The following is a 26,216-nucleotide window of genomic DNA, read 5'->3' as shown; positions in this document are numbered from 1 at the left end:
TTTCACTTCCCTCTAAGAAAATCTTGGTGTCTAATTATTTCTGTGAGACATCCTGACATTAGCCAGCAAACCCTCCTGTTGTCCCTGGTTCTTTCCCTGTGGACCTGGCCCAAGGGCTTGGCCACTTCCTCCCAGGCCAAGGATAGATGCATGCTGCACTAGCTCCCACAACATAGCAAAGGCTGGGGACTTAAGTGTCTTCCTCATGGTTCTGGGGGCTAGAAGTCCAAAATCCCAAGTGCTGACAGGACCATGGTCCTTTGGGGACTCGAGGTAGAATTCTTCCTTCTAGAGGTGGCCTTGCCATCCCTTGGCTTATAGCAACACCATTCCAATCTCTACCTCTCTCATCACGTGGTGCTCCCCCTGTGAGGTTGTCTTCACATATCTTCCTTTGGTGTGTCTCTTCTCCTATTATAAGGATGCCTATCATATTGTATTAAGGTCCCACCTACTGTAACATGACCTCATCTTAACTTGATTACATCTGCTATACACCCAATTTCCAAATGAAGTTATATTTACGGGTACCTGGGATTAGGACTTCAACAAAACTTTTGGGGCAACGCAACTCAACCCACACCTTGCCTTGACTTGAGAAGAAACAGATGCCCCTTGTGTCTTCTTTATGCCTCTTATTGCTGTTGTTCATTCGCTAAGTTGTGTCTGACTCTTTGCAGCCCCATGGCTTCCCTGTCCTTCACTATCTCCCCGAGCTGGCTCAAACTCCTGTCCATCGAGTCGGTGATGCCATCCATCCCCTGCTGTCCCCTTCTCCTCCTGCCTTCAATCTTTCCCAGCATCAGGGTCTTTTCCAATGAATTGGCTTTTGGCATCAGGTGGCCAAAGTATTGGAGCTTCAGCTTCAGCATCAGTCCTTACAATGAATATTCAGGGTTGATTTCCTTTAGGATTGAGTGGTTTGATCTCCTTGCAGTCCAAGGGACTCTCAAGAGTCTTCTCCAACACCACAGTTCAGAAGTATCAGTTCTTTGGTGCTCAGCCTTCTTTCTGGTCCAACTCTTACATCTGTACATGACTACTGGGAAAATAATAGCTATATCAAGTTTAAAGGGCCATCTGTAAAGCTTCCCAAACCCCAGTTGGCCTGCATTCTTGGACTCTCCCTAAGCCCTGTCCTGAGCCCATTCTTGTCAGGGCCTGTCTATAGCATCTGTCACACACTCATGTGTGAAACAGGAGTGCTCCATGTCCATCAGGATTCCCCCCCATCACCTTTCTTCTATCTCTAGAGGCTCCAAGGCTTTTCCAGACTCTAACCCCACTTCTCACAGCCCACATCTTAGCAGATCAAGAAACCATTGCTCTTACATCTGGTCTTTGGGTGGCCAACACGCCCTTGCCCCATGGTAAGACTCCAGGAGAGAGCACAGCTTCAGGGTAAGCCTTCTTGCAGGTCAGATCCTAGATGCTCTGTTTATTTGTCTGACCTTTGACAAGTAACTTCCCTTTCTTGAATCCCAGGTCCTTTCTCTGTGTGAATGAGCCCATAGCAGCATCTGCTCTGCAGAATGGTTGTTAGGATGAAGTGGAACAGTACGTGTATGCTGCTCTCACTGGAGGAGCTTGTTGAAAGTTGTCGTCTTTTCTGCTTGTATTTTCTCTCGTTGGCTCATAATGTAACTACTATGTATACATAAGATTGTTACCAATAATAGTAGCTGTCTGTTTATCAGGCATCTGTTTTTGTGTCAGGCACTGTGCTTGCTGATTTACAGCTACTAGTTCTAATTTTTATAAAAGCTCTACAGTGTAGGTGTTACTATTCCCGTTTTACAGATGATGGAAACGAAAACTACTTCAGAAAGAGGTTAAATGAAATGCCCAAGGTCACGTAGCTCCTAAGTGTTTGAGCCAAGATTCGAACCCAAGAAAATGTGCTTTGCACTATGTAAGGCTGCCTTAGGGTCTTTCGCTCATCCACTGATGTGTTATGCCTTCCTGGCCTTTTTCACACTCTCCTTTCCTGTTCTTCTAGCTGAATTTCCCCCCTTTTTTCAGTTTTCATTGTCCACAACTTCTAAGCCAGCAGTTTTCAAATACATTCAGATGTCAGAAGAGCATGGTACTTTTCACAGACTAGCTTTTTTTTTTTTTTAACAGAACACTAAGAAATACTGTGTAAGCCTTAGAAGCACTTGTGCTAGGAGGAAACATAGCTGTTTATTTTCTATGTACGGTATAGGACCATACACAAAAGTATACACGTGTACACACATACATTCACTCACACTCAGCTAGGAGCCAGGCATAAGGAAGGGCTTCCCATTATCAGGAACTTGCTACTCAATTCTGTTTTCCTTCATCTGCTGGGATTTGATTACAGAAAAGAGCAAGAAGGCACGAGAAATTTAATAAAACAGTTATGGGATAAAAGCTTGAAATGCAGAAAATCAATACATTAAAGTATCAGCATGGTTCCTTTGTCCAATTTATGGGAAAGGAACTTAAAAATACACTGGCAACATTGTATATTCAGCATGATGTCTCAGCGGGAGGGGTTTGCTAATTGCAAGGAGAGGTGGGAGGGATCCACCCTAAATGCTGGCTTCCCTGTGGGCTTTCTGGGTTAACTTGTGTGTCCCTGTGCGTGCTCAGTCGTGTCCAACTCTTTGCGACCCTATGGACTGTAGTGCGCCAGGCTCCTCTGTCCATGGGATTCTCCAGGCATGAATGAACCCACTGGAGTGGGTTACCATTTCCTACTCCAGGGCATCTTCCCAACCCAGGGATCACACCCGAGTCTCTTGTGTCTCCTGCATTGGCAGGCAGATTCTTTACCACTGGGCCATCTGTGTGAAAGCCCCACACACCTTTTTCATCCTGGGCCCCGGATTTCTCTCCCTTTCAAGTTAAGGACTTCCTTGGTCCAGTGATTAAGACTCTGAACTTCCAATGCAGGGGGCAAGGGCTCCATCCCTGATTAGGGAAATAAGATCCCACATGCCATATAGAGCTGCCAAAAAAAAAAAAATAGAATTAAATTTTTCTTAAAAAAGTCAAACCTGCCTCTGGTGGGAGAAATCTGGATGATTTTTTTAAAAAATTAAGATGCCCTGATAGCCATCAGATGTTCCAAGAATAGGAATCCTATTTGCAAAGACATTCCCAGACAACCAAACACTTTGACACCACAGATGTCTTGTGATTTATTTTCATGTCATGGTGAGTGAGGCTAAACTCAGCGTAGCCTCTGGTCTTCAAGTCACTACAAAGAACGAAGAGTAGTACCTCATCGGTACCCCAAAACACGTGTTGGCTTTAGATGCTGACGCCAGCCTCCCTCCGCTGCCCGAAACTGTCAGAGCAAATCATGGTTTTATACCTGCTCCCTCACCTGTGCGCTCCTGCATGTTTTCAGTATGTCTCCAAAACCAGGCACACTTCGGGGTTCTTATGTGAAACCGTATTTTTTGTTTTTGGCATTGAAGTTTCCTGGTCCTCATCAGATGCATTGTGTCTTTCTTCAGGGACACCGTAATGTGGTGACTCTGAGATGAAAAGCAGGCCAGAACCCCTCCTTTGGGGCTGCTGAATAATACTGATCTTAAATTTCATCTGTCTGCATGTCTCTGAGCAAGTCAACACCATGTTCTATCCGATCTGGAAATAAGCAAAGGTCCAGCCTCCTCATTTGCTTCCTTGAGTGGACACATTTATTGGCCTTTTGTGTTGTTACAACAAAACCAAAGTGGAAAATGTTACATGCGGTATAATGTTTATTGATTTTCCCTGAGCTGAAAGCTAGGTTTTGGACGTAGCCTTGGAAACAGCTATGATTTTGGCATGGAGGGTGCCAGCCAGCTTCCTGGAATCATTACTGCCAGACTTGGAACCAGCCAGTACAGTGGCAGTTCTGATTATTGGAAGCCAGCAGCAGTCCTGAAGGCAGAGGTTTGCCTGGTTCCGTCCGTGGATAGAGCAATGCCTGCTCTCTTCCTCTAGAGCTGCTGCAACATCATGCTGCTGGTCTTAAGATGGTGATGCCTTTGGACTTGAGACACAGAATCGCCAGCCGGCGCACCACCTCCCCATGCTCTGCCAGGCCAGCTGAGGGCCAGAGTCTATATTAAGAGTGACTTCTCTCTCCTCATCACCGCTGAGCTCAGCTACAAAGCTTCCTCGAGGTCTGGGCAGTGCTTCTCAGACTGGACTGTGTGTGTGAATCACGTGGGAATCTTTCTAAAATGAAGTTTCTGATTCAGGAGGCCTGGGGTTTGGCTTTAAATTATGCATTTTCTAATAAGCTCCTGGCTGATCCCAAAGCTGATGGTCCATGGACGGCAGTTGGAAAACAAGGGTCTCATGGAAGTAAAGACTCCAACCAGATGCCATGGCAATTTAATTCTCTGGCTCTACTGCATGTTGTAAGCCTTCCATCCCAGAAGGCGAGAACAGAGGAAAATTCATCTCCCCAGCTTTCAACTCTGACCACCCAGGAGAAGCATCTGGGCAACTTTGAAGACCGGCCACACTGAGGACCCACCCCAGACCAGTTAGAGCTGATGTGCAGGGTTGAAGGACCACTGACTGAAATCACCAAGATGCTCTTCAGATGTAGTGCTAACATGGCAGGGAGGGTGGGTACCCGTCTTTTTAGCAGTGAACTGCAGGAAAGTGAGTTCCATACTGTATGTATGGTAGACTCATTCCTAGAACAAGGTTCCCAAAAGAGAATATTGGCTTGAACAAAATAGAAGCATATTTTCACATGTGAAATCAGTGTGTGAGGGTGAGCCAGTGCCTCCTTTGCATGCAGTCATTCAGGAGCCAGTGGAGCCTCTGCTGTTTTTGAGGTGCAGTTTCTAAGGACCCTTTGGGGGGTTGTCTCATTGTAGAGCCAGAAGCTTGGGAGAGTTCCGTGGATCAGACCTGGAGGAGGAGTTATCACTTCTGCTCATATTCCATTGACGAGAACACAGAGAAAGAAAGGATGCTGGGCAGACAGCTCTGTGCCCAGGAAGAAGAGGGGAATGGGATTGTGGGAGCAGCTGGCAGCCACCAGCACCAGCCCTGTGGGGTTGATCTGGGGACACACAGTGACGGGCCGGCTCCTCCCTATGTGAGGACCAGCGGGGGCTGGGTGGCGCACGGACCTTTGGAAGACTAAGAATGGAAACAGGCAATCCAAATACCTGGGCTCATGGCTCAGAAGGATTAAAACAAATAATTAGCACTTGTCATGTTCTACATTCTTCTGTCTCCCACCCCCCCCACCAAAATAATTTCTGTGAATGTTCATGAGACACACAGACTATTTTTAAACTTCATTTTCCTCTTCTGCACATAATGAAATATATAAATGGGTGAAGGACTGTGATAAGGGATGTATAATTCTCAGCTTTAAGTCTCCCCTCCCCAGGCAATGCCTCACTTCACACTGCCTTCAGAGAGTGAGAGCCTTCAGACCGAAAGTTCCCCACATCTCCACCACCCTGGCTTTGATCCACTCGTCCCTGCGTGCAGCTCTGGTTTCCTCCCGCTCCTGTCAAAGGCCAGTCTGTCCATTGATGGACACAGGACCAGAGGTCCTTTCACCTTCATGATGCCCTTGCGTTCCCCCTCCAACCCTGCATCGCCAGCCTGGTCCTCCGCGTTGGTCCGCTCCCATAGAAGACATATAACCAAGGTCCACAGCGCCTATGGGGGTGGGCGGGGTCCCCGCCCCGCCCTCAAGCCATCCTATTGGCTGCTCCTGTGCAGCCAGTCTCCCATTGGACTCTCTATAGCTCTGTCATTCCCACCGCAACCCTCCTCAGCTCACACTGCCCCTCTTCCTCTGGCCGCTCATCACTCTACTGAAATCACTTACCTCAAGGCCAGCAGGGACTTCCATGTGGCCAAATCCAGGGTCCCTATCCTGTCTCCATCTTTCTCAGCTTGCTGGAAACTACTCCTCCTGCTCAGAAGTTTTCCTATCTTAGTTTCAGGTGATTCAGTGGTAAAGGATCTGCCTGCATTGCAGGAGACACAGGTTCTGTCTCTGGGTCAGGAAGATCCCCTGGATGAGGAAATAGCAACCGGCTCCTGTATTCTGGCCTGGAGAATCCCATGGACAGAGGAGCCTGGTGGGGCTACAGTCCATGGGACCTCAAAGAGTTGGACATGACTGAAGCAAATGAGCATGCATGCATGCATCTTAGTTTTGGTGGTCCATCCCAGTCTGCTTAGCCAGTCAGTCTCTTTTTCCCTCAACTGATTTCTCAGTCTTTCGATGGGGACCCCTCCTCTTTTCTCTCCATCTTCTCTTCCTGGGTGAGTTCACCCAGTCTTGTGGATTTGAGTCTTATCTCTAAGCTCATCACTCCTGAATTTGGGTTTTTGTGTTTTTTTGGCCTTGCCGGGTATCTTGTGAGATCCCAGTTTCCTAACCAGGGATTGAACCCAGGCCGTGACGGTGAAAGCCCTGAGGCCTAACCACCCAGCTACCAGGGAACTCCCCGATGCTTGAGTTCTTTAGTGACCATGGGCACTTTCTCCTGCTGCCTGATCGACACCCAGATGACTGTCTCACTGGCAGCTCAGATGTAACCAGTGCAAAGCCAGACTCTCACTACCTCTCACTTCACACAAAAGAAAGAAACAAAAACCTGACGTGGTGGACAGTATCACCATCTTACCAGGTGCTGATGGCAGAAATCTGGGGTCATCCTGGGTTTTTCCCTTGGCCCCAAACTCCATCTCTCAGTAGGTCCTGTTGTAGAAACAGAGGGTTCTAAAATAGATTCCATCACTCTCCTTCTCACTGTGTCCCTGCCACGTCTGGGTCCAGGAGGCCACCGTCCTCTGTCACCCGGTCGTGGCAGCAGCTACCTGACAGCCTCCTCACCTCCATCCCTGCTCTCTGGCTTCCACAGAGGAGCTGGCGCTTCCTGGTGAAGACAGGTCTATGCCGGCTCTTGCCAGTGTCCCTGACACTCAGGATAAAATCTCTGCTTCCTGCCACGGGGCCCAGGGGGCCGCCCCCACACGCCCTGGCTGCCTCTTCACCCTCGCTGTGCAGCCCCTCCCCTGTCCTGTCATGGCCACCGTCCCTTCCTCCCTTCAAGCCTCCAGCTTGCCCCCTCATGTGTCACATCCTCTGCCCGGGATGTTCCTCCCCACACATCCTTGACCACCTGTCCCAGATCAGGGTCCTTGCCTTCAGCTGCTCTGATTTCTGGGGGATCCTCAGTTTCTTCATTGTGGGGTGCACACAGCCACTGTCCTCTGTCCCTTCTCCATCCCTAAAGAGAGCAAGGTGGCCTGGCCTTTTTTTAAGTTTTTGTACCCCTGGTTCTCTAATGCCCTGCCAGGACCAGCTTACATTTGGGATCGTCTTGTGTGTAAAAGAACATCCGGCTTCCTTTGGTCCTAGGCGCCTTCTAGACCCTTGGGGGCAGGTTGCCCATGCCGCCTCCTGTGTGTGAGACTTAATGTGGGGTTGATGTCTTTTCCAACAGACAGAGGCCAGGCCTCCTCCAGCCACATCAATATTCATTTGTTTACTTACTTATCCTCTGTCTCTCCTAGGCCCCAGGAGGACAGAATCAATGCATAATCTAGTTTCAGTGGTGGTCCAAGAAATATGTAAGTAAGTGAATTAAGAAATGAGCAAGGGACTTCCCTGGTGGTCCAGTGGTTAAGAATCCAACTTGCAGTGCAGGGGACATGGATTCAATCCCTGATTCGGGAACTTGGATCTTGCAGGCTGCAGTGCAACTAAACCCACACGTCACAGCTGCTGAGCCGAAGCACTCCAACTAGAGAATCTGTGCATTGCAACAAAAGATCCCATGTGCTGCAACTAAGACCCAACGCAGCCAAATAAATAAGTATTTTTAAAAAATTAAAGAAAGGAGTGAAAGACTATAAGCAGGATACTTGAACAAGAACGTGAAGAGGCTTTTCCTTCAGAGGGTCTGAAATACAGCCTGTCCGGGTAAAATCACTTCCTATATCTATGCCCAGGCAGGTGCTCCAGTGCTGATAATGCAAAACAGACAGAGGTAGTTGAGGAATCTTTTTTTTTTTTTTTGCACTTAGACATGTATCAGCCTTTCTTTCCAGCTTCATTTCCCTTCAGGCAATAGGCTTAGTTAACCTTTCCCGAGTTCAGACAGTGGGTGTAGGGACCCGAATGGATGGAAGGACAGGAGAGAAGCTATTTGGGATTGATTTGCGTGTAAGCAAATGGAAATGCTCCAGCCACACACGGGTGGGTGCGTGTTGTGGGTCCACCGTACACAAGATGGCATTTGTTGCCTGACTGTGGAGCCCTCTGACCCCTCCACCCTCATGTCCTGTGGTCAACCACACTCATCAGAGAGGCCAAGAGTCCCCTATAGGAACCATCAGAGGCTGGAGAGATGGAAGTGGTGACTTGGGTAGGAGAAGGCAGCCCTTCCCTTCCTTTTTCCCACCCCCTACCACCAGGCATCCTGCCGCTAGGTGGAAAGGGCTCTTTCTGGGGCCAGAGCTGAAGGTGAGGGGCAGGAGGAGACTCTAAGAGTGATGTTAGGGGCCTCGGCAATGTGTGGGAGCATTTGGGGTTGTTCCAGTGCCCTGGAGGTACTGCTTGTATCTCCTGGGCAGCCAGAGACTTAAGCCCCTGTGGTTCATGAGACCTCCCATCCCTCAAGGAAGCACTGCCTGCCCCAGGTGCCACCGCAGCCCCACGGAGAGGCTCTGTGGGGCTCAACCCTGGCTTCTTCCGGGTTTGCTGAGATGCTGTGTAATATTAAGGAAGGAATCTGATTTCTCCTGACCCTGTAAAGGCTGCTCCTATAAAGGGGAGATGGTGGGTGGGCTGTCTTCTCTCGGGAAGACTGAAGAGTGGGTTTCCAGAGGGGCAGTCCTTCCGAGTCTGGGTGTGTGAGCTTTGGTCCAGCACAGAGCAGCCAGGCCACCCTGGACCCACTGATGCCCGTCCATGGAGGCCACTGCCCATGGCCGTCACTGGGCCAGGTCTGTAAAACTTCCGTAGCTCTTTGAAGAGCCTGCAGAGATTTTTTCCAGCTGAGGAATAGAATCTTCCTGAGTTTCGTTCATACCCATGTTTCAGGAGGAAGTCCTGAGCATCTTCTCGCTCATCCCCTTACCCCTGCCTCATGCTTCATTGGCCATGCCTCAGATTGGCAGCTGCTGAATTTTACTCTAACATTGGGTTTAATTCTCTCCCCACCCCCACATTTACCTTTCCTCAACTAGCACCCCACAACTCTGCTCTAAATGCTGTCCAAATGCATTAAAGGATGTTCAAGTTAAACATGCATTTCACCAGATACCCTATTGCCCCAGATCTGCACACCTGTTAGGTGCATCGTGGGAGGAGACAAACAGCCTTGTCCCAAACGTGTTAGGAACTTTGACCTCTTTATTTCAGTGTATGTCTTTTCTTTTCTTTTTTTTAACACCAAAAATATTTTGTATTAACAATGTTGTGATAGTTCCAGGTGAATAGCGAAGGGACTCGGCCATACATCTATCAGTGTATTTCTTAGAGTCAGGACTGGCAAAGCCCTGTCGCCTTTTACTAAGACATCTGGATGTGAAAGTGTTAGTCACTCAGTCTTGTTTGACTCTTTGCCACCCGCATGGACTGTAGCCCACCAGGCTCCTCTGCCATGGCATTCTCCAGGCAAGAATACTGGAGTGGGCTGCCATTTCCTTCTCCAGGGGATCTTCCTGACCCAGGGATCACACCCACGTCTCTCATGTCTCCTGCATTGGCTGATGGGTTCTTGCCATCTGAGCCACTGGGAAGCCATCATGCACACCGATCTTTGTGCTGTGCTTTGTTGTCATGAAGCTTTGATTAACTTACTATCGTGTCTCAACATTTTCCCCTGCTAAAGAACAGGGATCAGAAATGGCATGAACATGGCCTCTCTTTGCCCGTGGGAGAGTGATGGGGGAGGAGGCGGCCTCTGGCTTGTCATGAAGACTCTGCAGTTTTCATTCACTTGATTCGCAGGTGTTTATTAAAAAATAGTGCAGGATGCTGTCGGAGTGACAGTTTACAAGACACAGTCCCTGCTCTGAGAGAGTTGACAGATCTGTGTAAGTAGGAGGAATAGAAAATGTTCAAAGTGCCTGGGAATTCTGAGATCATGCCTGGTGGTCCGGAGGGCTTGGTGAGGAAGCTGGTGTTTGTGCTGGAATTAAACCTAAATAGGTGAAATAGCCAGAAGTGGGTGAGGAAGGACACTCAGCAGGTGGTGAGGGGGGCTCCTAAAGAAGGGGAGAGGAGGCTGCTGGAGGGGTGCTGAGGAGGCTGGGTGGGAAGGAGGGCTTACTTAGGAGAAATCATAGGCCTGTGCCTGGCATTTCCAGCCCCAACTCTGGCCATCCCAGGGCAGACTGAGGTTCCCAGGGCCCTGCACCCCAGTTTCCGCCCCTCAGTCCAGCCCACCATGAGAGACTAGCTATAGTGGTAACTGTACTCTGCAGCCATGTGGGTAGGTAGGAATTTTCCTGCTGATCAGAAAGGAGCCATCGCCCTCATCATAATGCCAGGGGCAGAGTGGTGACTCCAGGTAGACAGTAATTATGGTCCATTTCCAGCCGAGCCTCAGCCAATTCACTTGCATTCCGCCTGCAGCCACCCAAAGTTCAGACTTCAAGTTTCACAAAACCCATAACTGTTGCTAATAATTTCTGAAGTTGTGAGAAACATTTAGAAAAAAATAGAATTGCTGGAGAATTTTTGTTCACACCACCCACGGGTTTTCGCGGGTTATTATTTTGCCTAGAACTAGCAACTGCTAAGCCTGAGCCTCCAACTGAGCCTAAGCGAGTGCTTAGGAAGGGCAGTTGCCCTTTGATCAACCAGAAATTCTAGGCACTACTGCGCTGTTTCTGTGCTAACTTCCTGTCTGCCTCTCAGGGACAGTAAGAGAGGAGAGGGGTAGCAGAACTCACTTTAACCCCATGGCGTTGTTTACTTGCTGTCGTGTCTGACTCTTTGTGACCCCATTGACTGTATCCTGCCAGGCTCTTCTGTCCATGGGATTCTCCAGGCAAGAATACTGGAGTGGGTTGCCATTTCCTTCTCCAGGGGATCTTCCTGAACCAGGGATTGAATCCACATCTCCTTCATCTCCTTTATTGACAGGTGGATTCTTTACCATTGAGCCACCAGGGAAGCCCTTAACCCCATGGTGAGAGCCTGTGATGAGAGGAGGAGTTCCCTGAGCTCAAGATAACCCCAAACTTTTATTTTAAAATAAGCTTCCCAAGTTTATAATTAACTTCCAAGTTAAAAGAATACTCCCCACCTTCTGTGCATACCAGGATGCATAGGGGGTTCCTTTTCAGCAAAGTTGATGGCCAGCCAGGTGCAATTGCTAGAAACACTGCAAAATGTGAAGATAAATGTTTCTACTTAGGGGGCAAATGCATCTCTATTAGCAACCGATTATGACATTCTCAGAGTCAAAGCCTCTACCCTGGATGGTTTTTATCTGGCCTCTGAGAAAACCTGCTGGTGAGATGCTTCCCGATTCCCTCCAGGCATGTTTGGAGCCCACCTGCTGCAATCCAGATATCCTGATTGTACAGGGTCTGGTAGTGCCTGGCGCAGGAGGGTGGCCTGGGCACCCAGCGAGTTTGGACACCAGTGACCCTGAGCGCTGTTATTTGTTAAGTGCCTGTTGTGGTCTGGACTCTTGTGTTACGTACGTTCCATGCACTTTCTAATCCTCACAACAACCCTAGGAGTTAGGAATTGTTTCCTTCACTACATGGGTGGGGAAGCTAAAGCCCAAAGAAGTTAAGCAAACTGCCTAACCCCCCTGACTTGGCAGTGCAGAGCTGGGATTTGAACATGAATTTGGGACCCTCCATGCCCGAATGCACATGCTGTACCACCCCCCTCCTTTTCTGAATACAGGACCCAGTCAGCCCAGGCCTTCCTCAGCACATCAGGGACCACCTGCCTCAGTGTCCAGGTGATGATTTGAACAGCTCTTTATCCTCCAAGTGAGGGAAAATGCTGCTGAAAACTGTTGACCAGAAAAAAGAAAAAAAAAGCACAACCTGAGAGCTGTGAGTTCAGTCTGATTTGGGGCCAAATGAGGACTGTAGCCTGGGAAATGGACTCTCAGATAGCTCCGAGGAACTGTTCTGAAGAGGAGAGGGGCGGTCAGTACATATGTGACTTTGGTGACAAGGGATGCATGCAGGCAAGCACAGGTCTTGGCAGAAGCTTGCTGCCAGTCACCAGAAGCAGATGTCCCCATTAATGATTTTGATGCTTTTCTTGATGTGAGAAGATGCAAGACATTGGGCTCATAAAATCTGAAAATATCTAACTATCTGAAGGCCTGTTCTGCCAGTGTGTCCTGGAGCACAGAGTGCCTCATTCCTGATCTCCACCCTGAATTCCCTTCAGGTGTGGAAGATCAGTGACTGCAGTGGCTAGTGCCGTCATTCTTGAAGAATCAAGCGGAGAGCGACAATTTTTAGTCAACAGAACACACTTGCATATATTTATAGGGCCTCTTCTGACCTTTTGTGATGTTTTCAGGACCTTGAAAATGTTCTGGTGATTTTCTCATCCTAAGGGGACCCTTGAGGATTGTCTGGAAGGCTCCTAGCAGGAGAACCCTACTGCACTGTATACCCTTAACCGTGGAAAGGGCCTCCTCTCCCAGCAGAGGTCCAGCCTCCCCATGAGCCTCTGCAGCGCTGGAGGGCACCGGTGGGAGGTGCAGAGGAGGGGGACGCCTGGGGGCCACGGGAACCTGGCTGCCCTGAAGGCCGCTGAAGTGGCAGACATCTCTGTCAGGCTGACATCTCTGTCAGGCAGATATCTCTGTCAGCCTGACCTCACAGGGAACATCAGACCTCCCCTTAACTCTGGTGGCCAAGGCATCCCCTAGCCCAGGAAGGCGGCTCTGAGAGCCTGGTGGCCCCTCCCTGGGCTGGATACATCTGGACACTCTCCCTTCACTGTGTTCTTCATGGAAGAGTCATTGCAGAAGGAGAGGTCTTTGCTACGAATCCCAGCTGGCATCCCAGGCCAGCTCACAATGCTGGTCTTTCTCTCGCTGTCCTCGTCCTTCCCTTCCCTTTCCTCTCCTGCTGCCTTGATCACCTCCTGGAGAGGCGCGTGGAACACCCTGGAGGTAGTGGATTTGGCAGAAGCTCTAACTTGTGGAACTGGAAATGCATCAGGTGATGGGACTCCACGGCCCTGGGCAGCTCTATAGAGGGCATGCATCTGCCAGGATGGGAATGCCCTGGAAAGCCAGAGAATGCCCTGGAAAGCCAGAGCCCCGGTCCCTACTCTGCCAGTGTCCGCCTATGGGACCTGAGGTGTAGTCACCTGCCAGCTACCATGCATGGAGCATGCCCTGGGCCTGTGGGCCTCAGACACTGTCTTGGACCTTCCCCTACCACCTGCTGGTCAGCTGCCTCCCCACTGGCTTTGTCCAGAAGGAGTGTGGGCAGGGGAGAGGCTGGGGCGTTTCCCGCTGACCCTCTCTGCCCCGGCAGGGTTGGGGGGGCAGGGGTGCATATCTCTGACAGTGTCTGACCTTCCTCAGCCTCCAGGTCCCACCAGATACACCTTCATAGCTCCAACTTCCACAGGAGCTCAGCCACTAGGCACTGTCATCCCGCCTGCCCACTGGTGGCAGTGACTTCCCGCTTCTGCTCATCTCAGGAGCCTCATTGCCCACGTTGGTTTTCCCATCATCCGCAGAGGCAGTTGCCTCATTATGGCCCTTCTCTGTAGATCCCTGGGTCCCGGTTGTCCCTGGCTGCCCACTTTACGTCATGTCAGCTCTGAAAGGAGGCCTGGCCAGCCTTTCCCAACCCTCAGACACTCCCATTTCACAGATGAGACCACTGAAGCTCAGAGGGAAGAAGTGACTTGTTTGGGGTCACTAGGCTGGTGAGGAGTTGAGCTAGAACTCAGCCCAAGCTCCTTCCTGTTCCTCTAGCCGCTCCTGGAGGACTTGACCTCTCTGAGTTTCTGTCTCCCCAACTCTGGAAAAAGCCAGCAGGAACTGCCTTGCAGCATCCTTTGCAGAATGAGAGATAGTGTCTGTTAAGACCCTCCAGGCCCCAAACCATGGAACATCCCCATCAGGTGGGCCCATTTAGCTGACCGTCTCCAGGGGGCCTGGGTTGCTGCTAGAAGAGAGCTCCAGACATGCCTTCTAGCAGCCCGAGTGGGGCGGGCAGCTCCCTGCAGACACGACTGCATGGGGTGAGCTGAGGCCGGCCTGTGCGTCTCCTCTGGCCGGGGCTTTCGTGCGCCTGGGAAGAGGCTCGGAAGTTAACTCTCCCCTGTTTTGGTCAAAAGCTCATAGCGGTTTCCACAGGTGTGGGTTTGTAGCTGGCCTCGATGGTCTGGGCTGTGATTGTTTCTTGAGGTGTGTTTAAGGGCCACGGCAGCTCCTCTTATTGAGGAAAGGGAGCTCTTTGTGGGAAGAGGTGAAAAAGCACCAACTCCACAGAAACCATCTTTCTGGATCCAGAGATAGAACTGTTCTTATCTTGCATCCCAGAGTTTGGATTTGTCAACTAAAAAAGTACACAATATGAGGATTTTGAGTAAAGTTTTATTTGGAGCAAAATAAGGACTGCAGCCCGGGAGATAGCTCTGAGAGACTGCTCCAAAGGGGCAGTGGGGGAAGGTCAGTATATAAGATTTTGGTGAAGGGAAGAGTTCAGTGCAGTCAAGTGCTTACTTTACAAAAGGTTTTCTGCTGGTCACAAGGAGCTGATGTCGCCACGAAGGAATCTAGACCTTTTCTAGATATGAGAGGGTCCCTGGTAGTGTCACTTGCTGAGTCACGTATGACTCTTTGTGACCCCATGGACTGTAGCCCGCCAGGCTCCTCTGTCCATGGAATTTCCCAGACAAGAATCCTGGGATGGGTTGCCATTTTCTTCTCCAAGGGATCTTCCTGACCCAGAGATCGAACCCAGGTCTCCTACGTTGCAGGCAGATCCTTTACCATCTGAGCCACCAGGGAAGCCCTTTCTAGATACGAAGAGATGCAAAAATCGAGATCATGAAATCAGTTCCTGAAAATATCCAACTCTCTAAAGACCTGTCCCATGAGATTCCCTGGAGCACAGAGCGCCTCACTCCACCCTGAACTCCCTCAGGGGGCATTGAAGGTCAGCAGCTGCAGCAGCACGGGGTTCAATCTCCACAGCGGCAGATGGCAAATGCCCATCTTGTTGTTCAGTCACTGGCAAATGCCCTTGGCAAGTGCCAATTGGTAGTTGACAGGTTCAAGAGAGGAAACAAACCAACTTTTTCTCCCCCTAAAAATCATAGAATGTGAGGGTCAAAAAAAATTATCAAGGGCAGAATAAGCTTCCATTTTACAGAGGAGGAAAACAAGGCTTCAGTTGGGTTAAGTGACCTTTGTGAGGTCACGTGGCATGTTGGTGGCAGAACCAAGCCCAGGGCCCAGGCCTCACCCCCACTAGTCGGGGGGTCTGTGATGGGGAGGCTGTGGCCTGGGCCTGCACGGAGCCGCCTGTGTGGCATTGTCCAAATTCCAGGGGAACATTTGAGAATCAGGTCAGGGACACCCAGGGATTTGGATAGTCCCAGATTACTCCTGTAGCTGCAGAAACAAGCTCAGTCTCGGTGATGATTTTGCCCATAAATATCTTAATTTTATTTACTAGGTTGTCTGGCACGTAATAGCATGCGTTATTAATAGAGGAGCTTAATGCTATCTATTAGGTAGGCATACTCTTTGCCATGGAAGATGAACATCTATTTTACGATGTAACTTACAATGCCGTATGACAGCCGCACGTGCTCAGAATCTTGTCACAGGCTTCCATCTGACCTCACGTGAAGGGATAGGAGTCGGGACGATCTTGCAGACAGCTCAGCATCACTAGAATGATGATTCGTGTATAAGCGCATCTCCGAGTGAGGTGTTCTCCGAGCTAGATCTCTGTTTTGAGGGTCCGGACAGGATAAGCATGTGGTTCTGAAACTCTTATTCTCCCCAACTGCCCAAGTCTGTCCGCTACCTCCAATGGTGAGTCACGGCGATTTCATCTGCCACCCGCGACCTTGCGAGCGCTACAACCACGGAACCGTGGTGGAGTTTTACTGCGACCCCGGCTACAGCCTCACCAGTGACTACAAGTACATCACCTGTCAGTACGGGGAGTGGTTTCCATCCTACCAGGTCTACTGCGTCAAGTCAGGTGAGCACATGGAGTGCGTCCCTGGACCAGGTCCAGACGACACACAGCAGCCAGTGGCATGTCCTGGGCCCTGGCCCTCCTCGCCCACACACAGGCTTAGGAACAGGATGTAGACGTTCATCTTTGTGGCTCCATGTGGCCGATGCTTCCCGACCCCGGTCGGGAGCATTAACCCACCCGTGCCCAGGTTAATATGCTGACCCTCTGAATGGGGTCCCTAGACCCCAGCACCCATGGAAGAACCCAGCCACTGTGGACTCTGTCTTCTCCCAGCCTTGTCCCCTTCCCCGGACAAGGACACAAGCTCAGGGTATGACCCAAGCAATGTAAGACTCTGCCTTTCTCTTACGCTCAGAACACAGATGATATAATTATGGGCAAGACCTGCTCTCACTTTCAAAAACATAAGCCTTTTGCAAGCTTCAGTGCTTCCGTTGTTGTTCAGTCACCCAGTTGTATCCAACTCTTTTCAACCCCATGGACTGCAGCATGCCAGGCCTCCCTGTCCCTCACCATCTCCCGGAGTTTGCCCAAGTTCACTTTCATTGCATTGGTGATGCCATCCAACCATCTCATACTCTGACGCCCTCTTCTCCTTCTGCCCTCCATCTTTCCCAGCATCAGGGACTTTTCCAGTGAGTCGTCTGTTTGCATCAGATGACCAAAATACTGGAGCTTCAGCTTCAGCATCAGTCCTTCTAGTGAACATTCAGTGCTTCCTACTTGATAACAAATGACTAGCAAACCATCCTCACCACTGGCCTCAGAGCATCAGTGTAGGGACCCCGTGGTGAAGACCTGGGCACCAGCACACCACTGTCTCCTGCCTGCCCCGATCCTGCCTGCTCACCCTGGTGTTTTCCAGGCATAGCCATGGCTGCCTGCCCCAAGCTGATGGCTGCACACCTTCCCCCTGGATGTGGCACGTGGGGGAAGCATTCGCTCACACAGCACACGTGGAGGCCCATCAATGCTCACATGAACCCATGCAGGAGAGGGGGCCCACCCAGCCATCAGTGTGTGGGCACCCCAGCGCCCAGCACAGCCCGGCAGCCTCACAGCCGCTGTGTTCTCTCTTCCGGCAGAGCAAACGTGGCCCAGCACCCACGAGACCCTCCTGACCACGTGGAAGATCGTGGCGTTCACGGCAACCAGCGTGCTGCTGGCGCTGCTGCTCGTCATCCTGGCCAGGATGTTCCAGACCAAGTTCAAGGCCCACTTTCCCCCAAGGTCAGTGCCGCGGCCCTGGGCAGCCCACAGCCACCCAGGCCGGGCACAGTGCAGCTGCCTAGAGCAGCAGAGAGAAAGGATGGTCAGCCTCGAGGGGTGCAGAGCCCAGCATCTGAGGGGAGTAGGGGGATGAAGCCAACATGCCTTCCTGCGAGGTTTTGGGGTCTGTGCAAGGTGGAGACAGACTCATTTCCTTCTTTCCGCCTCGCTCTCCCCCTCCAACCATGAACCCCTGTCTCCCTCTTTCCCTGGCTAGACATTCTCGGGGCAGGCCTTGTACAGGGTGCAGAGAAGGGGAGCAGAGTCAGAGATGCACGCCCCACGCCTCCCCACCCCCAGGGGCACCCCCATTGCCCACTGTGTGCCCGTGGCTCTCGAGTTATGTACCTTAGAGCTTCCAGGCCATGAAGGAGGACAAGAAATACACAGAACTAATTAGGGACGAGGTCCAAGGTGCGTGACCCAACAGAGCTTCCAAACCTGTGTGCAAAACCTCGGCAAGTCTCAGGAAGGAAAAAGGCTCTGTTTGGGGGCCAGGGCAGGGCTGATGCGCTTCTGCCTCCAGGTAGGATCTGACCTTTCAGAGTGGGACCTGTGGGCAGGGGCAGAGTGGAGGTGGGGGGGGTCTCCATCCTCCTCGGCTGCACCAGTGAGCTGGGCTAAGTGTCTTCATCCTCACTCTCGTCATCACCGAGAGGACTCTATCAAAGTCCCTCAGAGGCGGGTCTGGTCCTCTCAGTGCCCGGAGCAGCTGTGGCCCTTCCCCTCTGGTGCCAGCCACTTGTCCCGAACCAAGCATGCCAGTGCTCTGCAAAACCAAGAGCCACCCAGCACTGCTGTTGGTAGATCACTGTTCCTGAAAGGAGAAGTCATTTAGGAAGCACCCAGATGAGCTTGTGAACATAAGGAGGAGGAAGGTGGGCCACCGAACATCATAGGATGTTAGCCAGGGCTCCCTGATTCACAAAGGCATCACATATCCCCGTGGATTCCTGTGCCCACGTCAGAGTCTTCTCACACAGGGACCTCAGGCTTCAGCCAAGGGCATGTGTCTGCCCACAGGGACAGGCTGGCCGCTGGGGGCATGTGTACCACTCTTCCAGCAAAGACGGCTTCCAGGACTAACCACTTCCCACTCAGCCCTCCAGGAAAACCCACGCTCACACTCCCAGCCAGATGTTGGGGAGAGAAGCAGGCAGGGCTGCTAGAGACAGCATCCCACCTTTCCCCTCAACTTTGTGCCCCCAGAACGGCCTCATCCCACAAAGCAGTGCCCCCCCGACCTGGCTGCTGGGGCCCCATGACCTGAAGGCACCCCACTCTTCCAGCCTTGGAGCTGTGCTAGGTGGGGGGTAGGGGTAGGGGCCCCTGCATCCTCGCTGGACACAGAGTGTGTGAGCACCATCCTGGGGCCACAGCCTAGCCCCTGCTGAAATGCCAGAGCCGTCCTTCCTCTCGAACCCGTCACCTGCACTCTCCGTCCTCACATTATTTATGAGTTAAGAGACAGTGTTCTATCATTGAGCAATTAGACTATCTAAAGAAGGCCTGGGGGTTACAAGGAGAAAGCCAAACTCTACACTGTGATTTCTAGTACATGGTGTATTTGAATGTGGCCTATAGAGCTATTTTTCTACATAGGCTTGGGAACCGAGTTTCCAGGATACAGACTAAAATTAAGATGTTTTTTTAAATGATCTCTAACACTCACTATACTTTTTTTTTTTTTTTCCAATTCCTTGAATATTTCCTCCATAGGTTACTCTCTAGCTGTGTGGAAACTGATCTCAGCTATGCAAATTTATCATAAGATTCTCAGGCAGGTCCAGGAAGGGGTTTTTGCTTGTTTTTCTCCTGGTCCCAGAGCTGTAGGCTATGAAGAGATGCTGATGATAGTCTGTGGGGCTGGGATCAGCGAGGGAGAAGCTGACAGCTCATGGGTGCCCTGGTGAGAGCTGTTGTTGTGGAGAGAATGGAGAACAGAGGCATCCTTGGGGTCACCCTGACCTGGGCAGCTTGCAGCTTTCTGAAAGGGACTGAAAAGATAGGCAGGCCCGAGTGAGACAGGAGGCCCAAGTGAGACAGGAGGCCAGCGTGAGACTGTGCAGGCTGAGGAGTAGGGGAGCTTGGCGGATCCAGGATCCACTCATAAGGGCCACGGAAGGGGAGAGAACCCTGATTTGAAGCAGACTCTCCCTTGCCTCCCAGCCCCCCTCTTTGGGAGTAGGGTATGGGCTTTGTAATTTCCCCCTGTCTCTGTGTGGCCTTAAGGGTGGTGGAACAAGGGGACCCTACCAGCATCTCTAAGCAAGATGCTCCAAAACGCCAGTGGCCTCAAATGTCAGAGAGAGAGACGGCCTGACGCTTTCCTCTGTCCCATACACCAGCATCCAGCCCTCTTCGTCCTCAGACTCGGAGCTCCTGCAGAGGCCGGCATGCAGGAGTTCGTGGCCTGCCCACCCAGCTGACTTGTCCTTCCTTCTGATCGTTTACCTTCTGGCCACATCCCTCAGCACCAGTTGCCAGCAGAGAAGATAAGGAACCAAGTCCCACTGGCCACTTACTAGCCTCCCCAGTTCCTCTAGGGCCCAGGAGCAGAGAGAGGTCAGCTGAGCTGAGACTTTGGCCTCAGACCTGAGGTCTGGAAGGTGCAGGGGACCGGAGACCAAGGGCAAGGCCAGAGCCGAGTGCATGGCAGGGTAAGGGAAACCCCCACTCTGGGCAGCATGGTGAAGCTTAGGTTCAGGTGACCATGAGCCCACAGACCTGGAAAGAGTTCCTTTTTTTTTTTTCCTGTTGTTGCTTCTCTGTCTTGACTGAAAATGAGCGAGTTTTAGACCACAGCAGAAAACAAACAGGAAGCTTCCTAAGTGCAGCGGTAACTGACAGGGGCACCTAAGGTCCACCTTTCCCAAACTCTTAATGATACTATTCCATTTCCAGCAGGGGACACTGCAGGGCACCTTGGGATGCTTGGTTGGAATGGGCCACACAGTCCCCTGTCCACGAGTTTATAGCACGAGGAGACGATGGAGCCCAGAGGGGCAGGGAAGGGCAAGAGGGAGGCGCAGAGCAGGGGCCAGTGAGGAGAAGAAAAGCTTGTCCCATCTGGAGCGTGGCCCTGGTGGACGCACCATCTGCCGGAGGGGACCCGGCAGGGCGGCTGCATGTCCTGCACCACCAGCTCCGCTGCCCTGAAGACCCCAGCTGCAGTGGGTGGGCACTGTGGCCTCATTCCCGGGGCGACCTGTCACCTTGGCACTGCTTTGCTCTCCACAGGGGACCTCCCAGGAGTTCCAGCAGCGACCCCGACTTCGTAGTGGTGGATGGCGTGCCTGTCATGCTCCCGTCCTATGATGAGGCTGTGAGCGGCGGCTTCAGTGCCTTAGGCCCCGGGTACCTGGCCTCTGTGGGCCAGGGCTGCCCCTTACCTGTGGACGACCAGAGCCCCCCAGCATACCCTGGCTCAGGGGACACAGACACGGGCCCGGGGGAGTCAGAGACCTGTGACAGTGTCTCAGGCTCTTCGGAGTTGCTCCAGAGTCTATATTCACCTCCCACATGCCAAGGGGGCACCCACCCCGCTTCCAACAACCCTGACACAGCTCCCAGCACGGTGGGGGAGGTGGCATCCACCAGCCCAGGCATCGACATTGCAGATGGTAAGCATCAGCCCCAAAGTCCAAGCCATCCTTGCGCAGCCCACCCCCCAACCCTGCTCCCAGCTCAGAGTCAAATCAGAGCTTCCCTCTCTCTCAGCTGAAATTGCATGCTGTACATAGAGGCCGTGGGCAAGGCCAGTTATTGGAAGGAAGGATCATCACCTCATAAGTGATCAGCCCATTAACTGAAATTTCAGGAGGCACAAAAGAGCACCAAGCCATCCAGAGTAGAAAGGCTAGGTGGGCAGAACTTGATTTTCATAGCATCCGTGTAATCCAGGATGCTTTTCTTCTCTCTACCTTAATTAGGCAGGACTTCTGAAAGTGGTGCTCAGGATCAAGGTAACACATGCATGCTAAAAGGGAAGACCTAAATCCGGGCACGAGGGCCCACCCCGGAGAAGTTCTGGGTACATACAGGCTAAGTTTACCAGGTGTGAAGTAGAAGGAAGGTACTACTACTTCCTTGCTACTGCAAGGAAAAGCAGGCTGCAGATCATGGTAAAATAATAAAAATGCATCAGATTAAATAGGGCTCGTTTCCCAGGGGAGGGAGTGCCAGTACCACTTTACAAATGAAAGCACTCATTCCAGCTTATATTGGCAGTAAGTCGCGTTAACTATGTAGACGCAGGGGTCTCCTGGTTCCCCATAGAGAACTCTGTACTTGAACTTGTAACCTTTACCATTAGGACACACGGTTGAAGCCTAACAGTTTAATTTTTATGATCTGGATATGAGATTTTCCAGCTAATGATGTACAGAGGTGTTGGTTTATTTGCCTGTTTACTGATACATGGAACTTAGCATTATCTTCTTCTTACTGATTTGTGTGTCTGTTAGTTGCTCAGTCGTGACTGGCTCTCTGTGACCCCATGGATCGAACCTGGGTCTCTTGCATTGCAGTCAGATTCTTTACCATCTGAGCTACCAGGGAAGTAGGAACTCTATTTTACTGAGGCTCACAATTCCAGATCGTCACAGTATTTTTCAGTGTATTAGTATGATAATCATCTCTTTCTTTGCAGTTTAATAACCATCTCTTTTTACAGAGATCCCTCTAATGGAAGAAGATCCATAATTGGAAAAAGTCCTGATGATTCTGCTACCCCTTTGGGAATGGGAACCGTGTACTTTGGAGTGAGGCCTCTGGAGGACAGAGCTTGGGGGGATGGAGCAAGTTTTCTAATCTATCAACAACACGGGGACAGTGACTCATATTGTGCATCTCGGATTCAAGAGTGAGGCTGATAAACGGCAGCGGCAGTGCTTTAAAAGGAGACTTGAGAATTTGCCAAGACCAGTGAGGAACAGAAGGATAAGGGGGAACCCTGAGCAGTCCTGGATGAAGGTATTAAGGGCATCTCGTGCTGCCGAACATGGGACAGACGGTTCCACGCATATATCCACCAAATATCACCTCCCACCGACTTACGAGTACTACCCGCCTCCTCTGAAAGCATGTCACATTACCTAAATCGCTTCTAAAATCCGCTTCAAACTGTCTCTGGACTCCAGATTCGGATGGCTCAGCCTCTGCGGGAAGTCTGTGTTGAGCTGCTGGAAGAGCAGCAGAGCGCCCCCTGCAGGCTCCCAAAGGAAGGTTCTCGAGTGTCCCTCGGACAGTCTTTCTTGGCTGGACAACCCTACGCAAGGCAAGATTAAAGCGGGACGTGGCAGTTCCACCGAGAATGGAAAGGAAAGACTCAGGCAGACTCTGCTTTCTGGAAATTTCTCCAAAAGGCAGAGTTCCTGTCTTCCGTGCTGTCCTTTGGTGAAATATCGTCAGTATTTGTATTCATGGTCTAGCACATGGATCCACGGCATTGGCTAAAGCTTGTGACTTTACACATGGTCAGAGTGTGTTCAAATACATCTCATGGTGGAGAAGTAGCCAAGGTAATGTTTTGTTTCAGCATTTTTAAAAGCTTCCACTTGATAGTTTATCTCAGTTGTGAGCCCCTTACCTTTTAACTATTAAGAGTTGTTGCCCCCGCTCCCAAAATCAGCCAGATTTAATTTTCCAAAACAGAAATTCTATCTGGAAACACATTCGTCCTCCTCCAGATAAAGTATGAGGTTGAATTATTTTACCCCTTTTATTTTGTCCTGCAAAGCCCGCAGGCTCCAAAGATGGACGGCTCTGCCCTCCTGCTTCGGGGGTCCCCTGGCTGCCTCACCCATCAGTCCATCCAGCACGCCCACCGCACCCTCCCTAGGCCCACTGGGTGTCGTTCCTAAAAAGTGATTGATAAACTCATTTCCTGAGTCCCGAAATGTCTCTTCAAATACATGTTAATCTGTGGAGCTGATTCTTTTTCTCCTCTGGGTTTCAGACAAATACAAACAAAACTTTTTTTTTTCATCCATAAAATTGCTATGCTGATAGAGTGGTGAGAGCTGGAAGCTTGATCAAATCCTGTTTTTTCTTGACACAGACTGATTAAAAATTAAAAAGAAAATGACAGTTTCAAGCGTGACTTTAATAGTGGAGTGGATTTGGTGGGCAGGGAGGGGCAGTGACAGTGATCCCGGGGGAATGGGGTTGGAGACAGCACAGGACCCCAAGCAGAGGCTGAAAGAGGGAGGGAGCGGCAATGGGCGTGCCTGACCAGCATCAGCCGCGAGCTGGGCACCTGGGTAAAGGGCTTTGGTAATCATAACGTTGTTTGGTGCTAAGGCTGGTCTTCACGAGCTTCATGCTTAAACTCCACCTGGCCAGCTCAAACACTGATGGCATGGGTGGCTGAGTGGGAGGGGAGTCGAGAGTTCACTGTGGAAAGCCCCCCAACCACCACCAGCCCCACCATCTGCAGCCTTCCCAGGATCCCTGTGGGCTAGGTCTCAGCTCTTCACACGACACTGTCCCCTCTCTGCCGCCATTCACTCCCATTTGAGGGTGTGTCTTGAGACTACCAGGTAAGTGCTTATTTCCCACCAAAGAAGCCAGGGCGGGGGCCGGTGAGGGGGGCGGGGGTTGCTGTCTCTGAGGCTTGGCCCCGCCTCCTTCCAGAAAATGTTCTTCCTCCTAAAGCAGAGAGCCGCAGCACACAGCCTGTGAGCCGAGCACAGGGCTGCCTCTCCAGTCCCCCACCTCCGGCATCTGGGAGACGGGTAGCTCAGGTGCCACATATGTCCAGGTGTTAGTGTCCACATGGTTCTAAGCGCAGAGGCTGGTAGGAGCAAAATGCCTGCTCAGCAACAGTGTCAGCCTCCAACCAAATTACCTGGATCCACCTGCCCCCCACCTCATCCCTTTGTGTCTGCCGCATCAGGGTCTCACTCACATCTACCCTTTGCTGTGATTGCTTTTTCATTATAATGAACTTAACGTGGCAAGGAAGAATCCTCATGATACCCTAAGCATGCCATGATTCTGGCTCTTCATGTCAAAGTCCCAGACGCCCTCTGGGTATGAATGGACTCCATCTTTCTTCTGCTTCCCCCCCCGGGGAATTAGGAGATACAAAAACAAACTGGGCCGTGTTGAGAGCTGGTGCCCAGAGGGGTGGTGTGGGAGAAAAACATCCTCCCAAAAGTGCTTTCTGCTTTGGGAGAGGGAGTTACCCCAGCTCAGAAGCACACGACCTAGAACCCAGGGTGTTCCTGGGATCAGCCCGCGGTATTTACACAAGTGCATGCTGGAAGGGGCTGCAGGCCAGCGGTTTTCCAGCTGACCGGCTCCCGTCATAGCCACGCCCAGCAGAAATCACAGGACGCCTTCACACTTCACTTCCACGTAGCTCTTTTTAATTGCAAGGTTGTGATTGGCTGGCATGGGCTCTTTAGAGCCTTTTCCACCTAATTACACCCATCCCAGCAGCTGGCACAGGGTCAGGCATTTGGCCCCAGAGCACGCAGCAGAACTGGGTGATTGGTGGGGAGTGACATGCAGAGATTCACCCAGCCTGCAGGGGGGTGAGGAGCGGGATGGTGGGGGGCCTCTCCCACTCCTCTGCTCCCTCCTTCCAACCTGGCCATGCTGGGCAGCCCTCCCCCTGGGATGCCCAGGTCCCAGGGCATGCCCTGAAGAGCAGGTACAGTGTCCTGGGAGAGCAAGGGCTTTGGTACACACCCACCGCCTGCCTCAAAACCTGCCTCTGCCACTGACAGGCCGTGGACTTGCAGGAGATCTTGCCCTCCACCCCTATCTCAGTTTCTTCCTGCAGAGATAGTGTCCCTCTACCCTCCCCGCTGGGCTGCGGTGAGGGTGCCAGCTCGTGTGAGGTCACAGCACACAGTAGACATCTGACAAATGGCCACTGCCCCCCACTTGTCACCCAGAGTGAGAGAGGGTGCCACATGGGTGATGTACTCTGTGCACCCCAGGGCACCGCTGACCCACCGTGGTCCGGCCACCCTCCAAATTGTTTGCACACATTGCTGGTTTGGGCTGCCCCCAGTGGGTGGACTGAGCATGTGCCACCCTCTTCCCCTAGACCCTCCTACTAGGAACCCCTCTCTGGTTTCTATACCTAGGCTTGCCCTGCCAGGGGAAGCTGTCAGTTCTTCATGCTTTGGGCATTTGCCTTCCCTCCCAGCATAGCCCTCTCTGAATGTTCAAGTTCTGCTCAGGGAGGGCAGGACAACCTCAGACATTCCCCCCAAGGACTCTGAAGGACTCAGATCACCTCCACAGACAGCCGGGTAGATTAACACTAACCTGCTTCCCTAATTTTATTGTCTATTTTGGATTTGAAGCATAAAAGTTAATGCCCATGCGTCTCCAAAGTGCTAGAGAAGAAAGTCCTTGGGAAAGATGCCTGCTCTATCTTGCAGGCAGAACAGGGCCCCGGGGAGCAGCATTTACCGGTCGGAGAAGGCGGATGTTGAACACTGTCGCATTGAAACCATAAAACTTAACACAGAGTGTGCAGCCTCACTGGGTCCTGTTTAACTACTGGAAATCAGTCGCTGGGAACCTGCAGTGCACAGTGTTAAGTGGCCAGAGGAGGTCCCGGCTACCTGCGTGGAAGCCAAACCTGCCCTGTTTAGCACCTCGTCCCATGTGTTCAGGGTCTCTGAGAATCCTGGATCCGGGTCCTCCAAGACCCTGGGATAAAGAAACCTGAACTCCAGCAGATGCTTTAAGAGCTTAGGACAAGGGGGAATGAGCTAGAGCCTGTG

The 26,216-nt window shown here is 51.5% G+C and overlaps 1 protein-coding gene across 2 annotated transcripts in view; it reads left to right on the top strand.

Moving 5' to 3' along the window:
* The window catches only part of SUSD4 (sushi domain containing 4), a 133,570-nt gene extending 110,019 nt beyond the window's left edge, over positions 1–23,551 (top strand). For both annotated transcript variants that reach the window (XM_019976933.2, XM_070768015.1), the window contains exons 6-9: positions 16,006–16,197; positions 17,283–17,427; positions 20,707–21,089; positions 22,142–23,551. In XM_019976933.2, the coding sequence (XP_019832492.2) occupies positions 16,006–16,197; positions 17,283–17,427; positions 20,707–21,089; positions 22,142–22,170 (749 nt within the window). In that variant the 3' untranslated portion in view covers positions 22,171–23,551. The remainder of the gene's footprint in view (positions 1–16,005; positions 16,198–17,282; positions 17,428–20,706; positions 21,090–22,141) is intronic.
* Positions 23,552–26,216: the final 2,665 nt, after the last annotated feature.

This window comes from Bos indicus, chromosome 16 (assembly GCF_029378745.1).
Source record: "Bos indicus isolate NIAB-ARS_2022 breed Sahiwal x Tharparkar chromosome 16, NIAB-ARS_B.indTharparkar_mat_pri_1.0, whole genome shotgun sequence".
NCBI classification, from domain to species: Eukaryota; Metazoa; Chordata; class Mammalia; order Artiodactyla; family Bovidae; genus Bos; species Bos indicus.
Note: the sequence above shows the minus strand (reverse complement) of the source record. Positions and strands in the feature narration are given on the sequence as shown.